The 22,716-nt window shown below is 60.4% G+C and overlaps 1 protein-coding gene across 2 annotated transcripts; it reads right to left on the reverse strand.

Annotated features, from left to right (window-relative positions):
* Positions 1-1,982: 1,982 nt before the first annotated feature.
* On the reverse strand, positions 1,983-22,463 carry MMP15 (matrix metallopeptidase 15). 2 transcript variants are annotated; one of them, XM_038530923.1, is made up of 10 exons: positions 22,302-22,463; positions 10,880-11,028; positions 10,080-10,208; positions 8,480-8,787; positions 7,984-8,145; positions 6,798-7,051; positions 6,328-6,466; positions 5,313-5,463; positions 5,109-5,224; positions 1,983-3,975 (listed from the first exon to the last, which is right to left on the reverse strand). In XM_038530923.1, the coding sequence occupies exons 1-10, from the start codon at positions 22,461-22,463 to the stop codon at positions 3,509-3,511; spliced, it is 2,037 nt and encodes a 678-aa protein (XP_038386851.1). In that variant the 3' UTR covers positions 1,983-3,508. The 2 variants fall into 2 exon arrangements, with proteins under 2 accessions (XP_038386851.1, XP_038386852.1); XM_038530924.1 differs by lacking the exon at positions 22,302-22,463 and adding an exon at positions 16,120-16,304.
* Between the last annotated feature and the right edge of the window lie 253 nt (positions 22,464-22,716).

The following is a 22,716-nucleotide window of genomic DNA, read 5'->3' on the forward strand; positions in this document are numbered from 1 at the left end:
GGTGGGCAGGGGCGCCTCTTCCCTGTCTCTATTCTCCAACGGCACCAGGATGAGCTGGGGCCGAACTGCCCTGCAAGTCCGTCCGTCTGGGTTCTTCTCCCAGCGTGGCCATTTCCTAGCTGTGTGACCTTGGCAAAGTCACTTGACCTCTCTGAACCCCACCATTTCTTATGAGTAAAATGTAAGTGGGAAGTGTGCAAGCCGACTGGGGTCGCAGTTGCCCACTGAGCACTTGCGCTCCAGGCACGTGGCCAGCGCTGCACACCCACCCACCCTCCGTTGCCCTCCCGGTGGCCCGTGAGGCCTGTCGTGTTACCCTGTCCGCTGAGATGTAGGCATGGGGAGCATCAGGCTGAAGCCCAGGATATTTTAGACTCTACGACTCCAAGCTGTGCAAACGTGAGGAAAAAAAGGCTGAAGAAACACGCCAAGCGGTCAACACTGGCCTGGGTAATTAGATGACTTATATTTTGCTTCTTTTTGTGTATCTGGTAAGTCTTAATGATCTTACTTGGCAATTAGCAAGATGGGGGCTGAGGCCCATGGTGAGCTCAGGTACAGCCACAGCAAACAAAACCAACCTAAAGATGCAGGTAGGTTCCTGTTAGTCCTGGTGGGGAAGAGGGTGTCCGGTCACACCGCCGGCTCTCTGGGGATGCGCGAGGCAGGGTTGGGGCTTTACACCCAAACCTCAGAACCTCCACATGTGTGGGCCCCAGAGGGAGGAGGACCGGGGCGCATCACAGGATTCATTCCTTCAGCCACTGGTTCTTTGAGATTTTACCAGAGCGCTTGGGCGTCGAAGTCTCCTCAGGCGATTTCCTGAGGAGCTGCAGCCTCCTCTGCCCAGTCTCTTCCCTGGCCCGGGCTCTGAGGAAGAGCTCGGTGGGAGGTCCCGCATCCTCTCCTTTATCGTTCCTGGGCCCCTACCCCGCCCTCCACCTGCCTGGGGACCTCTGGGCTTCTGAGTGACCCTCAGGCTTCAGGCTTCAGACCTGGTGGGGCCCTGTGGCTAACAAGATGGCGTCTAAACCCGGCCGCCATGCTGCCCGCCCAGGGCCCTGTGGTGGGTGGGGGGCCCTCACGGGCCATTTCCTAGCTGGGCCTGAGAGGCCTTCGGGGCTTCTGAGGGCCAGCATTTCCTCCTCTCCTCAGCCAGTTTTCAACACAAAGAGAGGAAAGGGTGTGATCAAGGGGGGCTGGGGAGGAGGAGCGCAGGAGGGTGGGGTGTGGCACAGGTTGAAGGCCCTCGCCCCAGCTGTTGGGGAGGCCTGGTCTGCTCTGCGGTGGCGGTGGCACCCCACAACAGCTGACCATTGCATTTCTGGGGGTGCAGGCCAGTGCCCAGTAGCTCGGCCCAGAGGAGGATGTGGGGTCCGTGCCAGCCAGGCCCACATTCCAGGGGCAGAAAAGCTTCAGTCTCCTGCTCTCCTGGGCCTCATCTGCAGGCTGCCCAGGGTGAGATTTTCTGCTTCTCCAAAGATGGCAGGACAGATGGTGGCCACCATCTCATCCTCTGAGCAGAGCGTGTGCTGAAGGGGCACTTTCCAGATCCGAAGCGGTAGCATGTCCCATCTCTTGCCTCCAAGCTGGTCTTCGGGCGCCCAGAACCCAGTGTGGATGGGTGGGAGAACGAGGTGGCCTGGCCTGGCGTTCCCACCCCTCCTGGTCACGCACTGTGCGTGGGAAGCAGGGACGCCCTCCCTCACCACGAAGAAACGTCAGGTCAAGTCTGCACTCTGCCGGCCCCACTCCGGCAGGGCCAAGCCCGTCCCCGCCTCACTTTCCCCTGGTCTCCGGAGGGCAGCACCCCTCACTCTTCCTCCCAGGCCCCCTGGGAAGATCGCCTCCTCGAGAACTGGGACCAAGGTCTCTTCAGCATGGAGGCCCGGCCCCTGGTCCCAGCCTGGACCCCCTCCTGTCACCCGCAGCCCCTCCAGCCGTGAGCACCAGCCTCGAGCCTCTTACAAAGGAGGCCACGCTTGCCGGCTGTACAATTTAATCAGTGCAGAGTATTTACAGAAAGAAATGCCTGGGGGTGGACGCTGCCCCCCACCCCCCATCCCTTGGCTGGCCCTCCGGTTCCGAGGACGGAGAGGGGAGCAAGCTGCCAGACCTGTGTTCCGGGCCAGCCCGTGAGACGCCTCTCCCTCTAGGGGCCCTCGGGGGTCCGGGTGGCAGGCCCTCTTGCTCAGGGCTACGGGGAAGCACAGGGGACAGAGCCGGCTGTACAGTACCATTTCCACAGCAGCCTTGCCTCCTGCTTTGGGAAGGAAAAGAAGGAGGAAGTGTCCCTGCCTTTAGGGCTGAGCCAGGGAGAAGGGGAGTCTCCAGGCCACAGTGAGCTCCTTGGGGATCTACAGCCATGTCCCACAAGTCTGCATGAGGGGATGAGCTCCTGGCCTCTCTCTGCCAGTGTCCCTCCTCCCAGCGCCCTGAGGGACAGGGAGCTAGACGGAGGAGCCGTCAAGTCTGGTACATGGGGGGCTGTGGGTGCCCATCAGCCCCCTGTCTCCTCAGGGCAGCTGGGACCTGGCAGTGGGTGCCTGAGGCTGATGGGGTTCTGAGACCCCTGAGGACTGTGGTATGGGTGAGGGAGAGAGGGAGGAGGCCCAGGGCAGGAACCCAGGTGGATCATAGGTCAGAGAGGAGCGGACAGGGGCTGGGAGCTGGCTGGAGGGAGGCCCCTGGGTGGAGGGGTCTTGGCAAACCCCCTTTGGTCCTTAGTAAGGCAGGCCCAGGGCTGCTTCTGAAGAGAGGGGAGGAGGTGGAGGCTCAAGTGGTAATGTGGGAACTGGGGACTGTGGGGCCCTTGGCAGGCCAGGGCCAGAGCCAGGGCCAGGGGAGGAGTCTTAGGCAAGAGAAGCCTGGGTCACGGGTTGAGAGGGGTGGGTGGGGAAGGAATCAAAACTCCAAGTGACTCATGGCCAGTAGGCCCCTTGACCCTTCTGACCTCTGTGGCCTGAGGCTGCCCCAGGTGAATGCTCTTCCTAAGGCAGAGATTCAGGTGGGGGCCCCACCAGTCTCCAAAGCCAGCTCAGGCTGAGCGGGGCCCAGGGCTGGAAGGAGCCGCAGGAACCCTTTGGCCACCTTCCAGCGGGGCCTTTGGACCCCCTGCTCCTCTGGCTGTGGCTAAGGCGGGGCTAACTCCCTGTCCAGAGCAGAACTACATCTAGAAAGCTCTGATCCCTGTCCTAAGGGACCACTGCTTCTGGTCAGGAAAGTAGAAATGAAATACTCAATTAGTGTGAAAAAAAAAAGAAAGAAAGAAAGAAAGAAAAACAAAACCCGGGCATAAATAATCAATGGGGCAGGGTTGGCAGGGATGTCAGCGGGCCTGGAGGGGCCCCCACCCAGGGGCTGAGGGAGCCACAGGAGGCTCTGGCTGGGTGCCCCCAGGCGCCGTCTGCCGTCTGAGAAGCACAGGTGTCTGAGAAGCACAGGCCCCGCCAGCCCCAGCCCTTAGCACCGTGAGGCGCAGGAGCAGGAGGGCAGGAGGGGGGTGGTGTCAGACCCACTCCTGCAGAGAGCGCTTGCAGTAGAGGAGCATGCGGGGCGCACCCTTGCGCTGCATCTGCACCAGGGCATAGGTGAGACCCAGGATGCACAGGAGCAGTAGCAGAGGCGGCACCAGCACCATCACCATGTTCACTGTCCGCGTGACCTCCTCCAGCTGCACCACCACACGGCTGCCCCCATCCTCGTCGGTGTCCTCCCCGGAGTCCTGGTCTCGGCCCCCCGTGCCAGGCTCATGGCCCTCCTCGCCCTCCTCACCGTCCCCGCCTGCCCCGGGCTCCGCACCCCCATCGGGGTTGAAGGGCGGACGGGCCACGTCGGGCCATCGGGGGCCTGGCTCCACCTGCTCTTGGCAGCCCATGAAGTCCCGCAGGATGGATTTGGGGTAGCCTGGCTCCATCCGCAGGCGCTCATTGTCAAATTTCCAGTACTTGGTGCCTTTGTAGAAGTACGTGTAGGCTGCAGGGGTGGCAGGGGGCAGGCAGGGAGGAGAGGTGTCAGGTCAGGCCCCACTCACCAGCCAGAGACCCTCAAGACGACCAGGGCATGTTGAAGGTGCCCCCGCTTTAAAATACCCACCTTCCCAGTCACTTGCCTGAGCCTTTTCAAACCTGCCTCCCCCCACCCCCCCGCTGTCCAACATACAGGAGCCAGACCTGGCTCAGAAAGGGGCAGGGTTTGGGTCAAGGGCCTGACTATGCTTCTAGTGCTTCCTGGCTGGGTTGACACTGACTGGGGCGGGACACACAAGGGTCCTGGGCCCTGCTACCTTGTCCCAGGACTGGCTCCACCCCACACCAGAGAGGCTAGTGTCTTGTTCAAGGCCATGCAGCCAGCCTGTGGAGGACCTGGAGCAGAGCCCCACACTGCCTTGGACAGCTCTGGGGCCTTGGGCACTCTGCCCACGGCCCATCAGCCCCAGGAAGGGCCAAGTCTGAACTAATGGGTGAGTCTAGACTCGGCTGAACGCAATGAGATCAGCGTGGCTGGGGAGTGATGCCATCGTACAAGACACCATGTGATGTGCCTAGGCACTGGCAAAGCCAGCAGGGTCTCCCCTGAGCCCGAGACCCCAGAACCTGAGAACAGAGACTAATGGTTTCTCTTACGTTTGCCAGAGACCTCACCAGAGAAATAAAAGCCACGGCTCCCTTTTGTCAGTTATGGTGACAGAGGTCAAGCTTCCTTTTGAGGCGGGTAAAAGGGGACTCTGGGAAGACCCTTGCCCTCCAGTGCTCTGAGCCGAGCTCACCCTGCTCAGGCTTCAGGGTCCCTGGGGGCTTCCCAGGGTGGGCTGGACTCTGTAGGGAGCAGGGCAGTTCCAGGGCCAGCTCTGGACACAGGCAGACATGGGTTGGACACTTGCTGGGGGACTTGGGGCCCTTTACTCAAACTCTCTGATTTATTTGTCTGTAAAAAGGGGATGGAGACAGTGCAGCAAGGACCAGGAGAGTCATGCTCTGGCAGCCTCCAGCCCAGGGCTCTAACACAGCTGTGTCCCCCTTCCTGCCATCGCGATGCTGGGTAAATCCTGGGTGTGGAGGAGGAGGGATGTGGGTGCTGGGCAGCGCGCAGGGGGTTGGCCTTGGTACCTGCATCGTTGCTCAGGAAGGCCCCTTTGGGGGAGGTAGGGATTCCTTGCCAGACACTGATGGGTTTGGGGTAGCCAGGGTCTCCACGCTGTGTCTCCTCATTGAAGCGCCAGTACCTGTGACCAAAAGCACTGGGATGTGGGTCCTCTCTGGGTAAGGGGCACTCGACTGGGGCCTTCTCCCTTTGGGGAAGGGGGTGCTCACCTGTCCTCTTGGAAGAAGAAGGTATGACCTGTGGGTTCCCACCAGATGGCTGTGTCGATGCGGTCATAGGGAATGCCCAGGCCATAGCTGGTCAGTGGCTGTGGGTAGCCGGGCTCCAGGTTTGCTTCTCGGAAGAGCCAGTAGCGGTCACCTGCAGGAGTGGGAGGTGGGTGAGGACACGAGGAATACTATCCTGGATCTACAGATCCATCCACATCCACGGCTGCAATCACCACACACACACACACACACCACACACACACACCACACACACACTCATACTTACACCCTTACACGCAGGACAGGCACTGACCCCCCCCACACCCAAGACAATACACAATGCAACTCACTTGCATGTCACACACACTCGCCACTCAGGGACACCCACAACATACTCATTTACACGTGTACAAGTCACTCACTCACAGCTGTACACACACCACACATTCCCGCTATAAATGGCCTGTATTCCCATGTGAACATCCGCCCCGCACCACACACAGTCCTTGTGCACAAACAGGAAAGGGGGCACCCTGCCTGGCCTCGGGGCCCAGGGGCTTTGCTTTGAGGGGGGGCTCAGGCCACAGGTCTGGGGACATGGCAGGTCTGCCAGGGCATCCTGCCCTTGAGACCCTCCCCAGGGAGGTGGGCCCCAAAGGGAGGGCTGGTAGGAAGGAGCCCCTCTGTCCCTGCAGGCAGACCCCAGAAGGCTTGCCCGAGTGGGCTCAGGGGATCTGTTTGTATGAGGGGGTGCTGCCAGAGGCACGGAGGAAAAGGATGCAGAGCCCCATGCTGCAGAAGACAGACACTCGCCTCCCCACCAGGGGGGTCTCCCCATCTCCCGGTTGCCGTCTACCTCCCCCGCCCCTGCCCTGACTCATCTGCCCCCATGGGGGACAACAGGATGACACATGCAATGTAACCCTTTCCTCTTCCCTCAGGCCCGCTGGGTCAGAGGCCAGGCCAGAGGCCAGGGCAGGAAGGCTGCCCCGCCCTCCCACCTACCCCAGCTAACCTTTAAAAAAGACAAAACGTCCGTCTTGGCGCTCGTAGGCAGCACTGATGTCACTGGGCAGGCCACGCCAGAAGTGCCCGATGGGCATGGGATAGTTGTCCAGGACGCGGTTGTGCCGAACCCGCCAGAACCAGCGGCCCTGGGGAGGGTGTGTATGTCAGTGGGCAGACCAGGCCTCCTCCTCAGCCCACCCCTGCCCAGATCAGGGAGATCGGAGGGTCGCTTGGAAAGCCAGGGGGGCACCAGCGAGCCAGCCCTGGGCGGGATACAGGCCTGCACTTGCTAGTCACCCCGGCCCGAGCCCCGAGCTCTCCAGGCTGGTTTCTTCTTGGCCTAGGGTCTGATGGCACCCCAGAGGCTGCTCAGCGAGGCAGCGGGGGATGCTGGGGCAGGCAGAGGGGGATGTGGGGGTGCTCTCCTGCTCTGAGGCTGGGCCAAGGGACTTGGGGAGGCAGGGACAGGGGCCAGACCTTGAACACGAACATCTCCCCGCGCAGCATGGCTACTGTGTCAAAGTCCCCGTCGCAGATGTTGGGGCCATACTGGTCAGGCCGTTCCGTGGCTCGGGGCTGGGCTGGGGGGCCTGGCTTCGGGGGTCGCTCTGGCTTCCCACCTGGGGGTGGTGGCTGGGGGGGTCTGGGGGGCCGATGGTCTGGCCGGCCTGGCCGCCGGGGAGTTACGGTGGGGAGAGGCCGGGTGGGCTGTGGCTGGCCATCCGGGGTGCCTGCAGAGGGGGGTAGGGAGAGTGGGAAGTCAGCCCAGAACCAGGGGACCCTGGGGCCCCCAGTCCAGGAAGACACGTACCAAGTTGCTATCCATCCACAGTAGACCCCTGCCCAACACCAGCCATCACCCTCAGGACCTCCATCCTCCATACAGCTCCCACCTTGACCTCCCCACTCTAGACATGGGTCACTGTGCCCCTGACGCTGCCCCTGTCTCCACTTCTCCTTGGGGACATTCCCCTCAGGGCACAAGCCTGCTTCAGGGGACCAGGAAGTCGTGGACACGTGCAGAGGAAAGAACGCGGCTCTGTGACCTCTGCTGAGGGCCCACCTCATTGCCCAGTTGCGGGGATACAGTAGGGGAGTGTCCATCATGTATGCAGCAGGGCAGGTACCGTGCGCAGCAGTGCCAGCCCTAACAAGGGGCCCGGTGTGGCACCGAGCGCAGGCCCTGACCCACAGAACTAGAGACCTCACCACTGGAGGCCCTCTTGGGTGGGGCGTGGGTGGAGGGGGTGCCACCTGCCTCTGTGAAGTGATAAGGCAACAACACTCACTGGAGAGCCTGGGACAGCCTTGGGTTGGGAGTAGGAGTGAGAAGGATGGGGTCTGGAACCCCAGGGGCATCCCCATCTAATAAGAATATCACTGACCCTGAGGAGGAAAGGAGGTGTAAGTGAGGGACCTCAGGGACCCCAGCCTGGAGACACCATGAGGGCCCTGGGTGAGGGCCAGGCCCTGGAGTTGGCCCTGGGTGTGATTTCTAGCACCATCAGTTACTCACTGAGTGATGCGGACCCATCATTAATCCTCTCTGGGCCGGTTTCCTCATCTACAGAACAGGGTTAGTGGTGGTGCCTATGCCTGGTCGGGCTGGGAGTCGAGAGCCGGAGTGCAGAGCCCCCTGGCCGTGCCCACGCTGCCCCCTCACCGTAGAGCTGCTGGATGCCCCGGAGGTCGTCCTCGGGCAGCTGGAAGGTGTCGGTGTCCATCCACTGGTAGAATGGCGCCATGATGGCACTGGGGTTGCTAGAGTGCTCCAGCCCTAGAGCGTGGCCCAGCTCGTGCACTGCCACCAGGAAGAGGCTGTTCCCTGCAGCGGGGGTAGGCAGCATGGTCAGCTCTGGCCCGGCCTGGGGCCTGTGGGCTGAGGGTATCAGAGAGCTGGCCCTTCTGCCCCTTTAGAAGAGGCTGAGCTGCTCTGACTCCAGGGCCTCATGCTTCCCCTGGGATATGGGTACGATAATTTCTCTTCTCTATAGCCCCTTGGAGATCATGGGTCAACGGACTGGGATGGAGGGGCAGTGCTCAGAGAAATGCACAGGGGATGCTCTCCCCAACCAACCCAGTACCTGCTCAACCAGCTCAGAGGGCAGTGCCTGGATCTGCCTCCCCTGCCCTGCCTTGCCCTGGCCAGGTGCTCTCACCATGCAGGTCCGTGCTGGAGAAGGTCCAGGGCTCATCTGCATCGAAGTGGGTATCCCCGCCCAGACCAGGGCCAGGGAAATAGGCGTGGGCCAGAAAGCCCCCCGTGCCGTCAAACGGTGAGCTGTCGCCGTGGAACCCAGAGGCAAAGAGTACCATGATGTCAGCTTCCTTCTGCCGCCGCAGCCGGATGTCCTCATAGGGCACCTCCTGGAAGACCAGGGGTGTGGCCTGCTCCCACACGCGGAAGGCCCTTCGCACTGCCTCTAGCGAGTGGTACCATCCCAGCTTCTCTGTGTAGTTCTGGATGCTGTGGGTGGGCAGGGAGACAAGGGATTGAACCCAGGGCCTACTGGGTTTCACTGTCCCCTGCTAGCACCCGCTGCAGGGGTGGGGGTGGGGTGAAGACACATGGTCATGAGAAACATATAGAAGATCTGAGCTGGCTCACGGACAGCGCCCATCAGTACAAACTGTCAGTTTACTCCGATGTCAATTTGAAAAACAGAACGTGTCAAACCCGGGAGTTCATTAGGATATCACCAAATAAGGCTGCACTGTCCCCAATTATCTTAAATAGGAAAATCATTAAGCAAACGAAACTATAGGTACTATGTAGCCGAGAGAAAGAACTAGATGGTTTGCATACAAATGGCCGAGGCTTGGGAAACATGGGCCAAGTGGTTCTGATTATTGGACTGTAGGGTCAGGCTGCCCTGAGTTTAAGACTGGGCTCTGGCATGATCTAGGTGACCTGGGGCAAGCGACTTAGTCTTTTCTGTATTTCAGTTTCTTGATCTGTAAAATGGGAAAAGGAGAGCAGTGCTCTCATCTTGGGGAGCTGTGGGGATAAAACAAATTAGCTCATGTAGGACATGTGCCCCGAGTCTGCACGTGATAAAAGCAGGATGCAGCCTGTTATTACCCACATAAATCAGATTAAGCTTCTGTGTGCTGGACAGATCTCCTCCATTAAAAGCTGGTTGGGCCATGAATTCGCTCTGGGGGCCTGGGTCTAAGTGGCCACAGGAGCTGCTCTTCCTCGGGAGACAGAGCTGTGGGTGGGGCGGTGGCTGGAGTGAAACAGGAAGGGGAGCCCTTGGGGACTGCCACAGGGCTCTGGGCTCAGGGGGTTTCTTGCCAAAGGAGGCGGATGCCTGACCCAGGGTTCTTGCAGGGACCTGTTGCCTGCCCATCTGCCAGAGGCCTGGATTCCAGCACCATGCCACCCTTAGGTGCGTGCCTCCCCTTAGGTGCCTGAAGTCCCCCTGCCAGGCAGTGTGGTGACCCCCAGCTGGGAAGCCAGCCCCGGGACTGCTGGTGGGTAGGGAGTGAGGAGGGAAGGAACACTGAGCGGAAGCAGGTCCAAGGGTCCTGACCTTTGCCGGCGGAAGACTGCCTGGGGTGTGCGGCTGAACTTGTGTGCGTGGGAGTGGGCCGGACTGTCTGTGCTGGGCACCCTGGGGTGGGCTTCTGGGAAAGGAAGCCTTCCAGACAAGCCCACTGGGAAGCCTGAGGCCTCAGCCCGGGTGGGGAGAGGAGTGGGCAGTCTCCAAGTGATGCGACGGGAAAGCTGCTGCCCTGGACCGCCACAGTCCCTACCTGAAGGTCAGGTGGTGGTTGTTCCACTTCCTCCCCGTGAGGGCATAGCGTTTCCGCCGCCGTCGCAGGTTGGCTTTCACGCGCACCCCGAACTGATCCGGCACCCCGCAGCGGGGTCGCTTCATCCACCTGGGTCATGGGCACAGAGGGGTAAGTCCAGAGCCTCTCCTTCCTATGTCTGCCTGCTTTGGCTCTGCCTCTTCCAGGCAGCCCACCTTCTTCCACCCCTTTGCCTGTGGCCTCCAGCCACCCTTTCTATGGGTATGGTGGAGGTGGGAGGCTTTCCGTGCTTCGGTATCCTCAACAGAAACACGGGCCCATTGACCTCAGACTGGAAGACTGAGTGCCCAGTAGGGCTCCACCAAGCTAAGCTCCCTTTCACCAGTATCACCCGGGAATGGGAGAGTTACTCCTTGATATGTTATGCTCAGTGCACACTCAACGACGTGTCCCATCACCTCTGTCAGATTCAGCACAGAGCCCGGGCCAAGCAAGGATGAGGATGTCCCAGCTAGGGCATGCATGCTGCTCCTCCCCATTCCCCTGTCTGTGGCAGACATCACCAGCCCGCCCCACGCTCCTTGCTGCTTGACCAGAGTCACCTCCTGGGGCTCAACATGAAGCTTCAGGCAGCCACTCCCAGCGTGGAATCAGAACTAGCATGGAAGACCTAACCCTTCGCCATTTCTTATCTAGGCCCCTCTAATCTGGAAACTCCACCTGCCAAACCCTTGTCAGAGCAGGTCAGAAGGAGGGCAGGTGCCATTGGGGTCGGGGGAGGGCTCGGTGGAGGGACTCACGCCTTGGTTTCTTCGTCAAGCACGCCCGTGACAGGAATCCCATAGAAGCGCTGCATCTCTGCGAGGGCTGAGGCCAGGATCTGGGCGGAGCGCATGGTGGACATGTGGCGGCTGGGCTGGGGCAGGTAGCCGTACAGCCTCAGCCAGTTCTGCAAAGGAGAAGCCACCACTCGGTCACCATGTCTAGCACTGCTACTTCTAAACACACAGCCTGCACCGACCACTGCCCACCACCGCCACCACCGCCTGGTTGGGGCCGCTGCCACCTCCTACTGCAGTGACCATGTGAGCCTCTGTACTGTTCTCTTTGCTGCCACCTCCTACGGCCTGTTCTCACACAAGAGCAAGAATAAAAGGCCTTTACAAGTCAGGTCTGCTGAGTCTTCTGCTTAGAATCCTCCAAAGACTTCCCAGCTCAGCGGAAAAGCCAGGCCCTCAGTACCTGGCCGGGCCTTCGCTCTCAGACCTCACTGCTCCTGCCTGACCCTAGCTGGTCACATCTCTGCCTCAGGACCTTTGCACTTGCTGCTCCTGCTGCCCAGACACCTGTATGGTTCCCACTCCCATTTTCTTCAGGCTCTGCTTTCACCTCCCCTTAGTGGAGGGGCATTCTCTGACAACACAATGTTAAAAGAAGACCCCCATCTGTGTACCCTGCATCCCCTCTTCTCCTTCCCTGTACTTGTCACCATCTAACACATTACATGTTTCACTTAGGTATTTATTATTTGTCTTCCCCCATTAGGATGGGAACTGTCCATGAGGACAGTCCACAGTAGCTGTCCTTGTCATTGTACTGGCTGCTCCAGGGAGGGCCCCCTACCACTCCTGGCAGACTGCTGGGGACCCTGAGGGGCTCAGAACCTCTTGAGGCCTCACCAAGTAGGAAAGCCGACCCCCGGCAGTGCTCTCTGACAGATCCGACCCTCCCGAAAGAAGAGTAGATGGATTTGGGCAGCGCACCCAGGCCCAAGAGGATGGGCCAGGAGGCCTAAAGTCCAGTCCCTGCTTGCCACAGATGCTTTGTTCTCACCAGGTCTGAGTTTACTCAAGGAAATCAATGGGGTTGTGGAGGTCATGAGATCTGAGGAAGACAGCCCTGGGAAAAGCAGCAGGCACACAATGGGGGTGCCGGTCCCCTTCCAGAGCTTGCTGGGCAAGTCTTCTCCATCTATTCATCTGTCCATTTATCCACCCACCCCTACTCCTGCCGAGAGTTTCTGTGGCACCCTGTGCCAGACACCATGCCAGCTGGAGGCTATGGAGGACCACGGGGGAGCTGTGCTGACCTCCAGGTGCTTACGGGCTCCCTGGGAAGACCAGGTGTTCCCACAGAGGGAGGGATTCACGCCTGCAAGTCTGTGAGCAGACATGACTGTCACAGCCGCAGCTGGAGGATGGGATCCCTGATGAGCCAAACCGAATCGCAGTAAGAATTCATCCTGGCCATGAGCGCATGGTGACTGCCATGGGACGGCCCATAGCAGTCCCTGGACACATGGAAGTGTCCTTTGTACCTCTCCTGGCCCACTCTGGGTCTCTGGGGGGCCCCAGAATGAGGGCACCTGAGGCCTGCTCTCTTGGAGGCTCTGGAAGGTTAAGGCTGCACATCAAAGTCCCATAAGGCAGGATGATGGCCAGATATGGTGGCTGCTGTGGACCAACAGCCCTATGTCAGCTGGCCACGCCCATGTCTCCTGCCACCAGCAGCACAGCCAACTCAAATACTTGCTCCCTCCCTGCCACCTGCCAGCCTACCCCCCCCCGCCCCGCCCCGGCATGGCTGGGCTCAGCGGTGCCCACTGCCTCTGCTGGAGGCAATGGCTGTGGATCCAAAGAGGGGGGCACAAATGCCCAGCCGCAGCTGCCAGGCCTCCCAGGCCCTGAGAAACAGCCACAGAACAAGGAGGCAGAGACACAGAGCTGGGGACCAACTCTGGCCCAGGCACTTCAGGTGTGGCTGGATGCCGCCTGTGCGTTAGGCTGTTGGCAGACTACATTTTTTTTTTTATTTCCAGAAGACAAGACAGCCAAGTTTATATTTATTCAAAGGGACAGTGTTAAAAAAAAAAAATCAAACATCCTCTAATCAAGTGCTGCATTTAACGAAATCCATGTCAGACATAAAATGAGACAGAAGACAACCACAGAGATGTGGCCACTTAGGGGGGAATCTGTGCCTTGGAGCACCTCCCCTCCCCTGGGACACTGGGCACCCCCAGAAAGCAAGGGACGAGTGACGGCAGGTGAAGCAGCGGGGGAGCTGTGAGGGGTCCGCAGGCCAGCTGGCCCGGCTCCGACCTCCAGGAGGCACTGGGGATGAGGCACCTGCAGACGTCAGAGCCCACCGACACGGGGCGGCTGGACCAGGACCTGCCTCCTCACGCGGGCTTCCTGGAGGAGGAGTGGGGGGGCCATACCGCGGCTTGGCCATGTGCTGGGCAGGGAAAGGTGCTCAATCAATGTATTATTAATGACAGAGGCCTGTCTGGCTGTCCCTGGAACGGCAGCCTTTTGCCTCTCCGGAGAGTGGAAGGGTCCAGGCTCCAGCCTCAGGCCAGGGCAGGGCAGAGGGGGAGGCAGGAGTGCTCTGCCCCCCACCTCCCCGACCCTCCCACCCAGGGGTCCTACCCTCCCACACTGGCAGGGCCACAGGCCCCCTCCCTGTCCTCCCCCAGCGCGGGCAAGCTCTCCTGAAGCTCCGTGCGCACGGAAGGGCGGGGCGGGAGTCCACCGGAGCCCGCGGGTCCCCGAAGCGGCTTGGAGACACAGAACCATGATGCCAGGCCAGCTGACAGTGGGGGGAGCCTGCGGACGACGAGGGCGCCTCTACAGCACCTATTTGCATAAGGTAAAAATATCTCAGGGAGTGCAATCACAGGCCACCAAGGGGCTGATTAGCAGCGTCTGCAGTGACAGGGGGAGGGCAGGGGCAGGCTCCGCGGCGGGCAGGCAGGCTCGGCGGCCCTGGGGAGGGAGGGGAGCTGGGGCCGTCCCGGTGAAGAGCTCCAGACCCCGCAGAGCCAAGGGGCAGCTCAGGGGCAGCTCAGGGCCGACGGGAAGGTGCCTGAGGACCCTCCTCCATGCAGACAAGCACCCCTGGGGGCTCAGGGAAGCCAAGAGCTTCCGTGTCAGCATTGGCCAGGCCTTGACCGGTCAGTCTCCTGGGGACCAGTGGCCCCGGGCACCGCCAGTGCGAGAAGGCGGCCAGAAGCAAGGGCATGTGAGGGAGGGGGGCAGACACGTGGCCGGGGCGCAGGGCGGCGGAGCCCCAGACGCCAGGGTGAAGCTGCTGCTGGAGCCCGCCTGACTCTGGCAAGCCTGTGCTCAGGGCTGACTGCCAAGCGCCGATGGTCTACACCCGCCTTGGGGCTGTGTGGGCTTTCACGTTCCCCGTGTCTAGGGGGTCTCTCTCCGCCCTGCTGCCGGGCTGTGTGACCAGCCCAGGAGGGGAGAGCATGGCATTCGGCTGCACACGTGTGTGACAGCGGCTGCTCGCACCCCTCGGGTCCCAGCTTGCAGGCATGCTCTGCCGTTATGGGCCAAAAGGGGGTAGTGATTCCAAGGTCATGACCGACCTTGCTGGCTCAAAGTCGGGGAGGGGCTGTGTTCAAGGCCCTGCTGTTCCCACTGGTGACTGTAAAGTCTGTCCGTTACAGAAGTAGCCCCCTTTTCTTTCTTGTTACCTAGAGTCTCGTAAGTGGGGTAAGCCAAGCAGGTGGGGAAACTGAGGGGAGGACAGGTCAGGGGGACCTCCTCTACGAGGGCCAATGTCCAGTTGATGGCAGAGAAGGATCTAAAAAGAGAATTCTAGGGACCATGCAGAGAGACCCCACTACCCAAGTTCTTCCAGCCATTTCTTTCCCTAGCTCCAGACCTCACCCTCTTAAGTATGTATAGACGCTTCAGGTGAGTGGTAACCCCAGGTAAGGAAATGTGGGACCATCAGGAGTCTGAGGGGAGATTCCTGGCCCCCTGGCCCCTCGGTGAGGCCATAAAGGCTGCGAACCTACTGTGGGCCAGGCAGTTTACTCTTGCCATCCCACTCAATGCTCACAAGTAACCCCATCCCCATTATACAAAGAGTGAGGTTCAGAGAGGGTGAGTGGCCCACCCAGGGTCACACAACTGTCTGGCTAGAATTGGAGCCCATAAGCGGTGCTATTGGCCCAGGCTACTGTGAAGTAGCACCGGCTCCTCTTGGCTGGATGAGCAACACCCAGCACAGCACTGGGGGAGGGCATCTAATCATCCCCACACCCCACCTCCCTGGCTGGGTCTGGGCGCTGGGCCATGTCACCAGGGCTGCCCCCTAGAATTGCTGAGACAATGCCAAGCCAGGCCCATAGGGAGGGTATGTCTGAGAAGGAGCCTCGGATCAATATTGTGCATTAAGCGGCTGTGGGGGGCCGGGGGCGGGGGAGCGCCCCTGCTGCCACCACAGCCAGCTCCTCCAGACTGATTGCTGGGGCCCCTCCCACCCGGCTTTATCGGACCCTGTGCGATAAGGACGCTCTCTGCAGGGCTCTGCCCTGCTTCTGTCACCCACAGCTCTCTCTGCAGTCCAAGCAGACCCTGGCAGGGTTGCCAGTCAGGCATAAAAGGCATCTTGTCAGAGCTCCCAGTGACGGACCTGGACCTTCCATGGTGTGAGGTCCTCATGGTGTTCACCTCCCTTACTCTGTATCCTGGTCTGTGGGCTCTTGGGAACAGGCCAAGGTCTTGCCTGGCTCTGGATTTGGCCAGCACAGAGCCAGCGCTGAGATTTGTAGTCCTGGGAAGCCACAAACCCTGCAGATGCAAAGCATGCACCCTGGGGCCATTGGGGGTACCCTCTCCGGGGGATCAGAGCCAGGAGCCCATTCAGCAGCTAGATGACCCCACCCAGCCCTAGACTCATCCAGCCTTAGTCTAGAGAGGACCTCAGGGCCATCAAATCTAGCTACCTCACTGAAGATTCTACGGACCATGGCTGGGCCCAGGACTCTTCCAGCCTGTACCCCTGCAAAGATGGGGTGCCCACTGCCACCAAGGGAGCCCATTCTGTCTTTGGGCATCCATGACTGTTGGGAAGCTCCTCCTCAGGTGGAGCAGAAATCTGCCTCCCAGTGACACGTGCCCCTTGGTCTTGACTGTTTGTCCACCTAACAGGCCTTTGAGTGATGCAGGCACGCTAATTAAGCTTCTCTGAGCCCCCTGTTCCTTCCTTGCAAAACAGAGTCAATATTAATCACTCCTACCTGCCACAATGGGATGATAGCACAGATGACACAGACCCAAGGCCAGTGAAGAGAGGGGGCACCACGCCAAGCCCCTGTCCTTGGTGGATGCTTTTGCCTTTTGAGACAGCACGGTCCATATTTTAGCAGTTCCAGAAGAACACACTTGCTCATTTGGGGCTCAAGCTGTTCTCCCGCCCCACTACATGAAGGCTGCAGCTGGGGAAGTTGCTCTGGGTGGCAGGCAGAGTAGAAGGGGTGGGGAGGTCCAGCCAGGGAAGCAGGAAGGAGGTAGTTGCCAGAGTTTCCTGGGTTTCTTCCCCACCCCCCTCACCCGCCCTCTTCCAGCCTGGGCCTGTAATCCTTAACCTGGAGGGAAAAACAGACCAGTCCTTAGGCCAGGTCCTTGGGCCAGAGGGCGGGGTGAATGTGCCCCGTTTGCTAGTAGTTTCGGGGCAGGATGGGAGCCAGGCCTTGGGGCCTCACCTGGAAACTCTCCTGTAGTAGATACTAGTATCTATCAAGTGTAGATAGTGTGCTCAGGGTACAAAGCCTGGGTGGCTGGATAGGCTGTGGGGGAGGGCTAGGTGCCATTCTGGCCTCACCTCCACAACCTCCTTCCCACCTGGCTTCAGCTCAGCGGGGCACCACACAGGATGACACCTTGCAGCCTGTAGCCCAGCACTCGTGCTCCAGGCCAGACCAGCTGGGTTCATTCCAGCTCTGCTACCCCTCCGGCTGTGGAGTTTGGGGCAACTTCTCTTACCCCTCCCCTAGTCTCAGTTTCCTCTCCTGTACAGCAGGGTAACAACAGCCCCTACACTTGCAGAGTTAACACCGGGACTGAATGGGAAAATGCATACAAAACACCCACGGGGGATCCCTGGGTGGCGCAGCGGTTTAGCGCCTGCCTTTGGCCCAGGGCATGATCCTGGAGACCCAGGATCGAATCCCACGTCAGGCTCCCAGTGCATGGAGCCTGCTTCTTCCTCTGCCTGTGTCTCTGCCTGTCTCTCTCACTGTGTGCCTATCATAAATAAATTAAAAAAAAAAAAAAAAAACACCCACAGGCCGTGCTAGGACATAACTACGGATGTTGAAGATGCTCAACAATGACACCTGATCCTCATTGGGCCCCACGTGAGGACCACTGGGCACACTGTTCAGCATTTTACACATAAATGTACTGGATCTCCCCAGTAACTCCAACTGGTAGATGCTATTACAATTCTCATTCTGTAGACAGGGAAACTGCGGCACACAGAGGTTTCATGACTTGCCCAACAGCAAATGCTATTTGCTACTCATTGTCACTGTGTTTGGCCACCATTTTGCAAGTGCTTATGTACCCAGGGCCATGCTCCTAAATGCTCCACACGAAGCTGGGCTCTCACCCCGCCAGGGTGGCAGTCGCTCCCGGAAAGACAAGGTAGTTCTCAGGGCTAATGGCCAGCCCTGGAAAGCTGATCCACACCCTGGCCTCCAGGCTCTGGCAGCTTGACCATCAGATGGCAGTGGGACGGGAAACATCTCTAAAGGCTGGATAGCAACAGGCACCTTGGTCCTCATCTGTCTGTCCAGACATCAGAGAATGATTTGGGTCTTCTTGCTCATTTCCTGCTGTTCCCACAAGGGCAATGGGACGTGGTAAGAGGCATCCTTCTCTGTCTCTCTGATCCAAGCCCAGCATGCATATCTATGCCGTTCTTGTCTGGGCATGCAAAATCTGTGCTACCTCCCCCAAAGGGTCCGGTCCACAGCCTTTGGTCTCCAGGCTTCTCCAGAACTGGGAAGCACCCTCATGTGAGCCCTGATTTGGGGGGAGCTCATTCAGCTAGAAGGCACCTATGGTGTGCTGCAGGCTTACAGCGTTCCACCTGCAGGGCCCCAGGTCCTCACATTCATCGGTCCGGTCCTTCTAGGACCCTGTGTGGTAGAGGGGGTCCCAGCAGACAGTCCCTGACCCCTCTCTGCTTCTGCCGACTCAGGGACTGCACCTCCAGGTCCGAAAGCAAGCTGGCCATGGGGCTTGGCCCCTACCTGAGTGGCCAGTGGTGTGGGCCATGTAAACCTTGGGATCATACGGAAGATACCAGATGTCTCAGTCTGTTTAGACCACAATAACAAAAATACCATAAGCTGGGTGACTTATAACATTCATTGCTCACAGTTCTAGAGGCCAGCAGCCCAAGATGAGGGCAGTGGCAGGGTTATGTCCCAGGGAGGTCTTTCTTCTGGGTTGTGGACTGCCAACTGCCGACTGCTTGCTGTGCCCTCACATGGTAGATGGGGCAAGGGAGCTTTCTCAGAGTTTCCTTCAAGAGGGCTCCATCCTCATGACCTAGTCACCTCTTAAAGGCCTCCCTCCTAATACCATCACCTCAGGAGGCAGATTTCAACATATGATTTTGAAGGAGGACACACACATTCAGTGTAGAGCACCAACTACAACCCGAGGTGGGAGCAGTGGTGACCCCCAGCTGGCCTCAGGCAGAAATCAAAATCCCAGCTGGGCAGCTGGGTGATGATGGCAGGGAGCATCTGGTCAAGGAACAGAAGGGGCCCTTCCATGGCCATTCTGAGTTGGCCTCAGAAAACATGGGCAGTGAGTGCTGGGAGTTTGCACAAAGTCTCCCATAGGGGATCCAGGAGTGTTCTGCTCCTTGGGGTGGGACAAAGGAAGGTAGCTGTGTTCAGGGGTCAGAATGGGCAGGTCGAGTGTTGAGACAAGCACCCGCCGGGCTATTCTTCACATGGAGGTGGCTGGCTGACTGGACGGCGGGGCAGCCCAGACGCGGGGACCTGGCAGGAGATGGACTGTGATGAGCATGGCCCAATCGGATGCCAGGTCCCTGGCTGAGCTCATCAGCCCAGTTCTCTCTGGGTTTTGAAACAGAGTATGGCGAGGAGTGGTTTGTTTAGTTGGAGAAGACACTGGAAAGCCAAGATGGGAGGGAAGAGAGAAGACTAAGCTTCTTCTGAAGGTTCCCAATGACAAGGCCCTCACATTAACCCCTTTTCCCTGAGGGTGGGCACAGGGTACCTCTGCACTCTCTGCTCCGCATTTAAGAAACGATCCTAGGGATCCCTGGGTGGCACAGTGGTTTAGCGCCTGCCTTTGGCCCAGGGCGCGATCCTGGAGACCCGGGATCGAATCCCACGTCAGGCTCCCGGTGCATGGAGCCTGCTTCTCCCTCTGCCTGTGTCTCTGCCTCTCTCTCTCTCTCTCTCTCTGTGACTATCATAAATAAATAAAAATTAAAAAAAAAAAAAAAAAAGAAACGATCCTAAAAGGACCAGCAAGAAATAAAATAAAATAAAATAAAATAAAAAATAAAAGGACCAGGAAGGTAGCGCAAGCAGAGATGGGAACACAAGCTGCCTGGGGGTTCGGCCTAATGGTCAGATCTGAAGGTCAAAATCACAATTTGAGGTGGCTTGCACCCCTCTTTTTACTCATTCTGCTCAGCCACCCCCTAGAGGCAAGGAAGCTGTGCGGAAGTCTACCTCCGCGGACCCGGGTATGAGCACATTTTAATGGCGGTGGCACCAGTGGCACCACACCTGTGAACCCTGCAGCTGAGTCACCTCCGTGGGGCGGGTCTGAGAACCTGAAGTCGTGTCTCACAGGAGGGTGCAGGTCTCACAGGAGGGTGCAGGTCGGGGAGAAGACCAGAGATTCTCTGGTGAAAACTGAGACACCTGAGCAGACGAGGTGTGGCAGCCGGAAACAGCGGGACAGAGACCCGAAGGCAGGGGCTGGACGCTCAGGGCAGGGAGTCCAGGAGCTGCCACTGGCAAGGCAGTCCGGCAGGGCGCGGGTCTGTGCAGGGGAGAGGGACTCCAGCCCAGAATGGCTGGAACCTGGGACTTGACATCACAGGCAGCCAATGGGACAGTGCAGAGCAGCTCAGTGGTGACTCCCTCAAGGACGACTGCCTTCTCCAGGCTGGGTGTGCCAGGTGGCAGGTGGTAGCCGGCTCCTAGCACATGCCAGGCTTCCTGATTCTTTAGTCTGGTGAAACTCCTGTGGTTTCTGTCCTGGGAGAGGGAGAGGGAAGAGAGAGGGGCTGGCCTTGACTCAGTTGCCAGGCTGCTCAGGGGAGGTCCCGGCCATGGCCTGACCTGAAAGTCTGGAGCTACAGAGGTTGTCTCGGGTGAGGGCCAGAGCCCTTCCTCTAAGGGAGGGAGGCTCTGTACACAGGGAATGGGCCAGGCCCAGGAGTCTCAGATGCTGGTCCCCAGATAGCACGGGCCTAGGGTTCTCCCATGGGCCTCCTGGCAAATGGGCTGGTTACTGAAGCCATTTGACTTTTGGGGCCCAGATCTGGATAGACTTGACAGACTTCAAAGAACGGGCTGTACCCCAAAGCCAACTCTAGTTGCTGGGGCAGCCCACTTGTCTCTGGCCCCCTGTCTACCTTGGCTTCCAACATCAAGGCTTCCAACATCCTTCTACCTTCCAGTGTCTCTTCCAGCAGTGAGTTAACCCAAGTTTTCCCCCAGGAGATGGACTGCAGGCCAGTCACAAATCTCTAGCCAGAGCCACCACAGGCTCAGATTTGACAGTGCAGGCCTGGGCTGTGGGTACTCCCTCAGCTAGGAGAGGAGGGGGGCGATGGAGGACCAGAAGCAAAGGAAAGAGAGGAAAGCCCCTCAAACCACAGTTCCTAGCGCCCCAACTCCTGGCCATCCAGGATGCCAATTCACAGGCAGGGCCACCCAATCCAGCTTGGTCTGTAGTTGCTTCCTTTACAGAGATGCCATTCTTAAATAGATTGTAATATTGTAATATGACTTGCAATCCTTTGGTCCTCCACTCCAGAGGGTAGCAGGTGGACTGGATAAGCACTCTCTACCCATTGCCTGGATGGGAGTCCCCACCGGCAGGAGCTCCCTATAAGCCTCTGCCTGACTGCTTGTGTGAAATGGGGGGCGGCTGGACTGGGCATGGGTTGGGCTCCCACTCCACCTCCTGCCAAGGCTCCCCGCAGCTTTCCCTAGCCCGGCCAGGGAGGGAGGGCAGAGCAGGTGGGGAACTGGCTGGGAGGTGTAACTTGAGCCGGGAGGAATTCCCTGCCCTTCCTCCAAGCTTTTATTAAAGCAGGGCGGGGAAGGGCAGGCTTCCATCGGAAAAATCTCCCAGGCTGCCGGGGAGGTGGGGAAGCGCGGGGGTGGGGGGGTGGCTGGGAGGCAGCACCGGCCCGGCGGCCAATAGAAGGCACTCAGGCCCACAGCCCGGGCTGCGGGAGGCTCCAGGCCGGCCCAAGGGTCCCGAGGCCCGAGCCCTGCACCCATCCCCTCGCTCCTGCCCAATCCACCCCTCTGCTGGTCCGGGGCAGGGAGTCGGGGCTTAGAAGTCTGGACTGAACGCTCCCCTCTTGCTGGGGCGGAGCTGGTGCCCTCACTGTCGGTGCTCGGGAGGAGGGCGCTGGGCGACCCGAGGGGCCGGCGTGTGGTGCGGGGGATGCCCGGGGGACCCCGCTCCACCAGGAGGCCGTGCCTGGTTACCGCGGGACCCATCCGGAGATCGGGCTCCGTAGGGACGTCAGTGGGCTCCTGATGAAAACACGATGGGAGTCCGCCCTCTCCCACCCAGGCGGCGGCGCAGGGGCGCTAGTGGGAGGAAGCGCCCGCGGACGCGGGGTCTCCCTCGAACCCACCTGGCCCTGGGGCGGCTTCTGCTCAAGAGCCCAAGAAAGTCGCCAAGGCGCCCCCGCGACCCGAGACCGCTGTCTGGGAGGCTCGCGGCCCTGCCCCCCGCCCCCCCGCCCCCGGCCCGCGGCTCGCTGTCACCCGGGCCAGAGGCTGCCGCGGCGGGCGCGCTGCGCGCTCGGCTCGGTCCGCCCAGGGCAGCCCCCTCCCCATTCGCAGAGAACGTCACGGCGCGCCCCAGGGCTCTCGAGGAATCGGCCGCGCGGGGAGAGGCGCGGAGGGGAGCGAGGGCTGGGGGCAGCAGAAGCGGCTCAGCGCCGCGGAGGGCCCTGGGGGTGCAGCGGGCGCGAGTCCTCCGCCCTCCAGGATCCGGGAGGAGGCGCGCCGCAGAGCGCGGGCTGGGGAGCCGCAGGTCGCCGGGCCCCGGTCTTCCCCGCCCCCCATCTCCGGGACCCCGGCTCGTCTCCGCGCCTCCACCCCCTCCGGGCTGCGGGCGTGGCTCCCCCCGCCCACCCACCCGCCCCGAGGCTCCGGGCCGGGGTCCTTACCTCGGCGTTGACTTCTGCGTCCTCCGCCGCCGCGCCGCGGCCCAGGCAGCCCAGCAGCACCAGGAGCAGCGGCAGCAGCCGCGGCCGCGCCGCCGCCTCCCGGCCGCCGAGGACACTGCCCGCCCGGCCCGGCCGTCCGAGCGCGCTCCGGTCGCTGCCCATGCTCTCGGCGCCCAGTCCGGCCCGGCGCGCTCCACGCCCGGCTCCTCGCTGGCCGGCGCCGGGGCCCCGCACGCGGCTCGGAAACTTGCGACGCTCCCTGGCTCCGCGCCCGGCGGGCGCGCGGCAGACCTCGGGGTCCCGGGCCCCGCCGGAGCCGCCGGGGTCCGCTCGGCAAATTCCCACGCCCGGGGAGCAGCGGGCGGGGCAGGTCCGCGGGGGGCGCCGGCCGGAGCCGCCCGCCGCGGGGTCCCGC

The sequence above is a fragment of the Canis lupus genome, chromosome 2 (assembly GCF_011100685.1).
Source record: "Canis lupus familiaris isolate Mischka breed German Shepherd chromosome 2, alternate assembly UU_Cfam_GSD_1.0, whole genome shotgun sequence".
Lineage (NCBI taxonomy): Eukaryota > Metazoa > Chordata > Mammalia > Carnivora > Canidae > Canis > Canis lupus.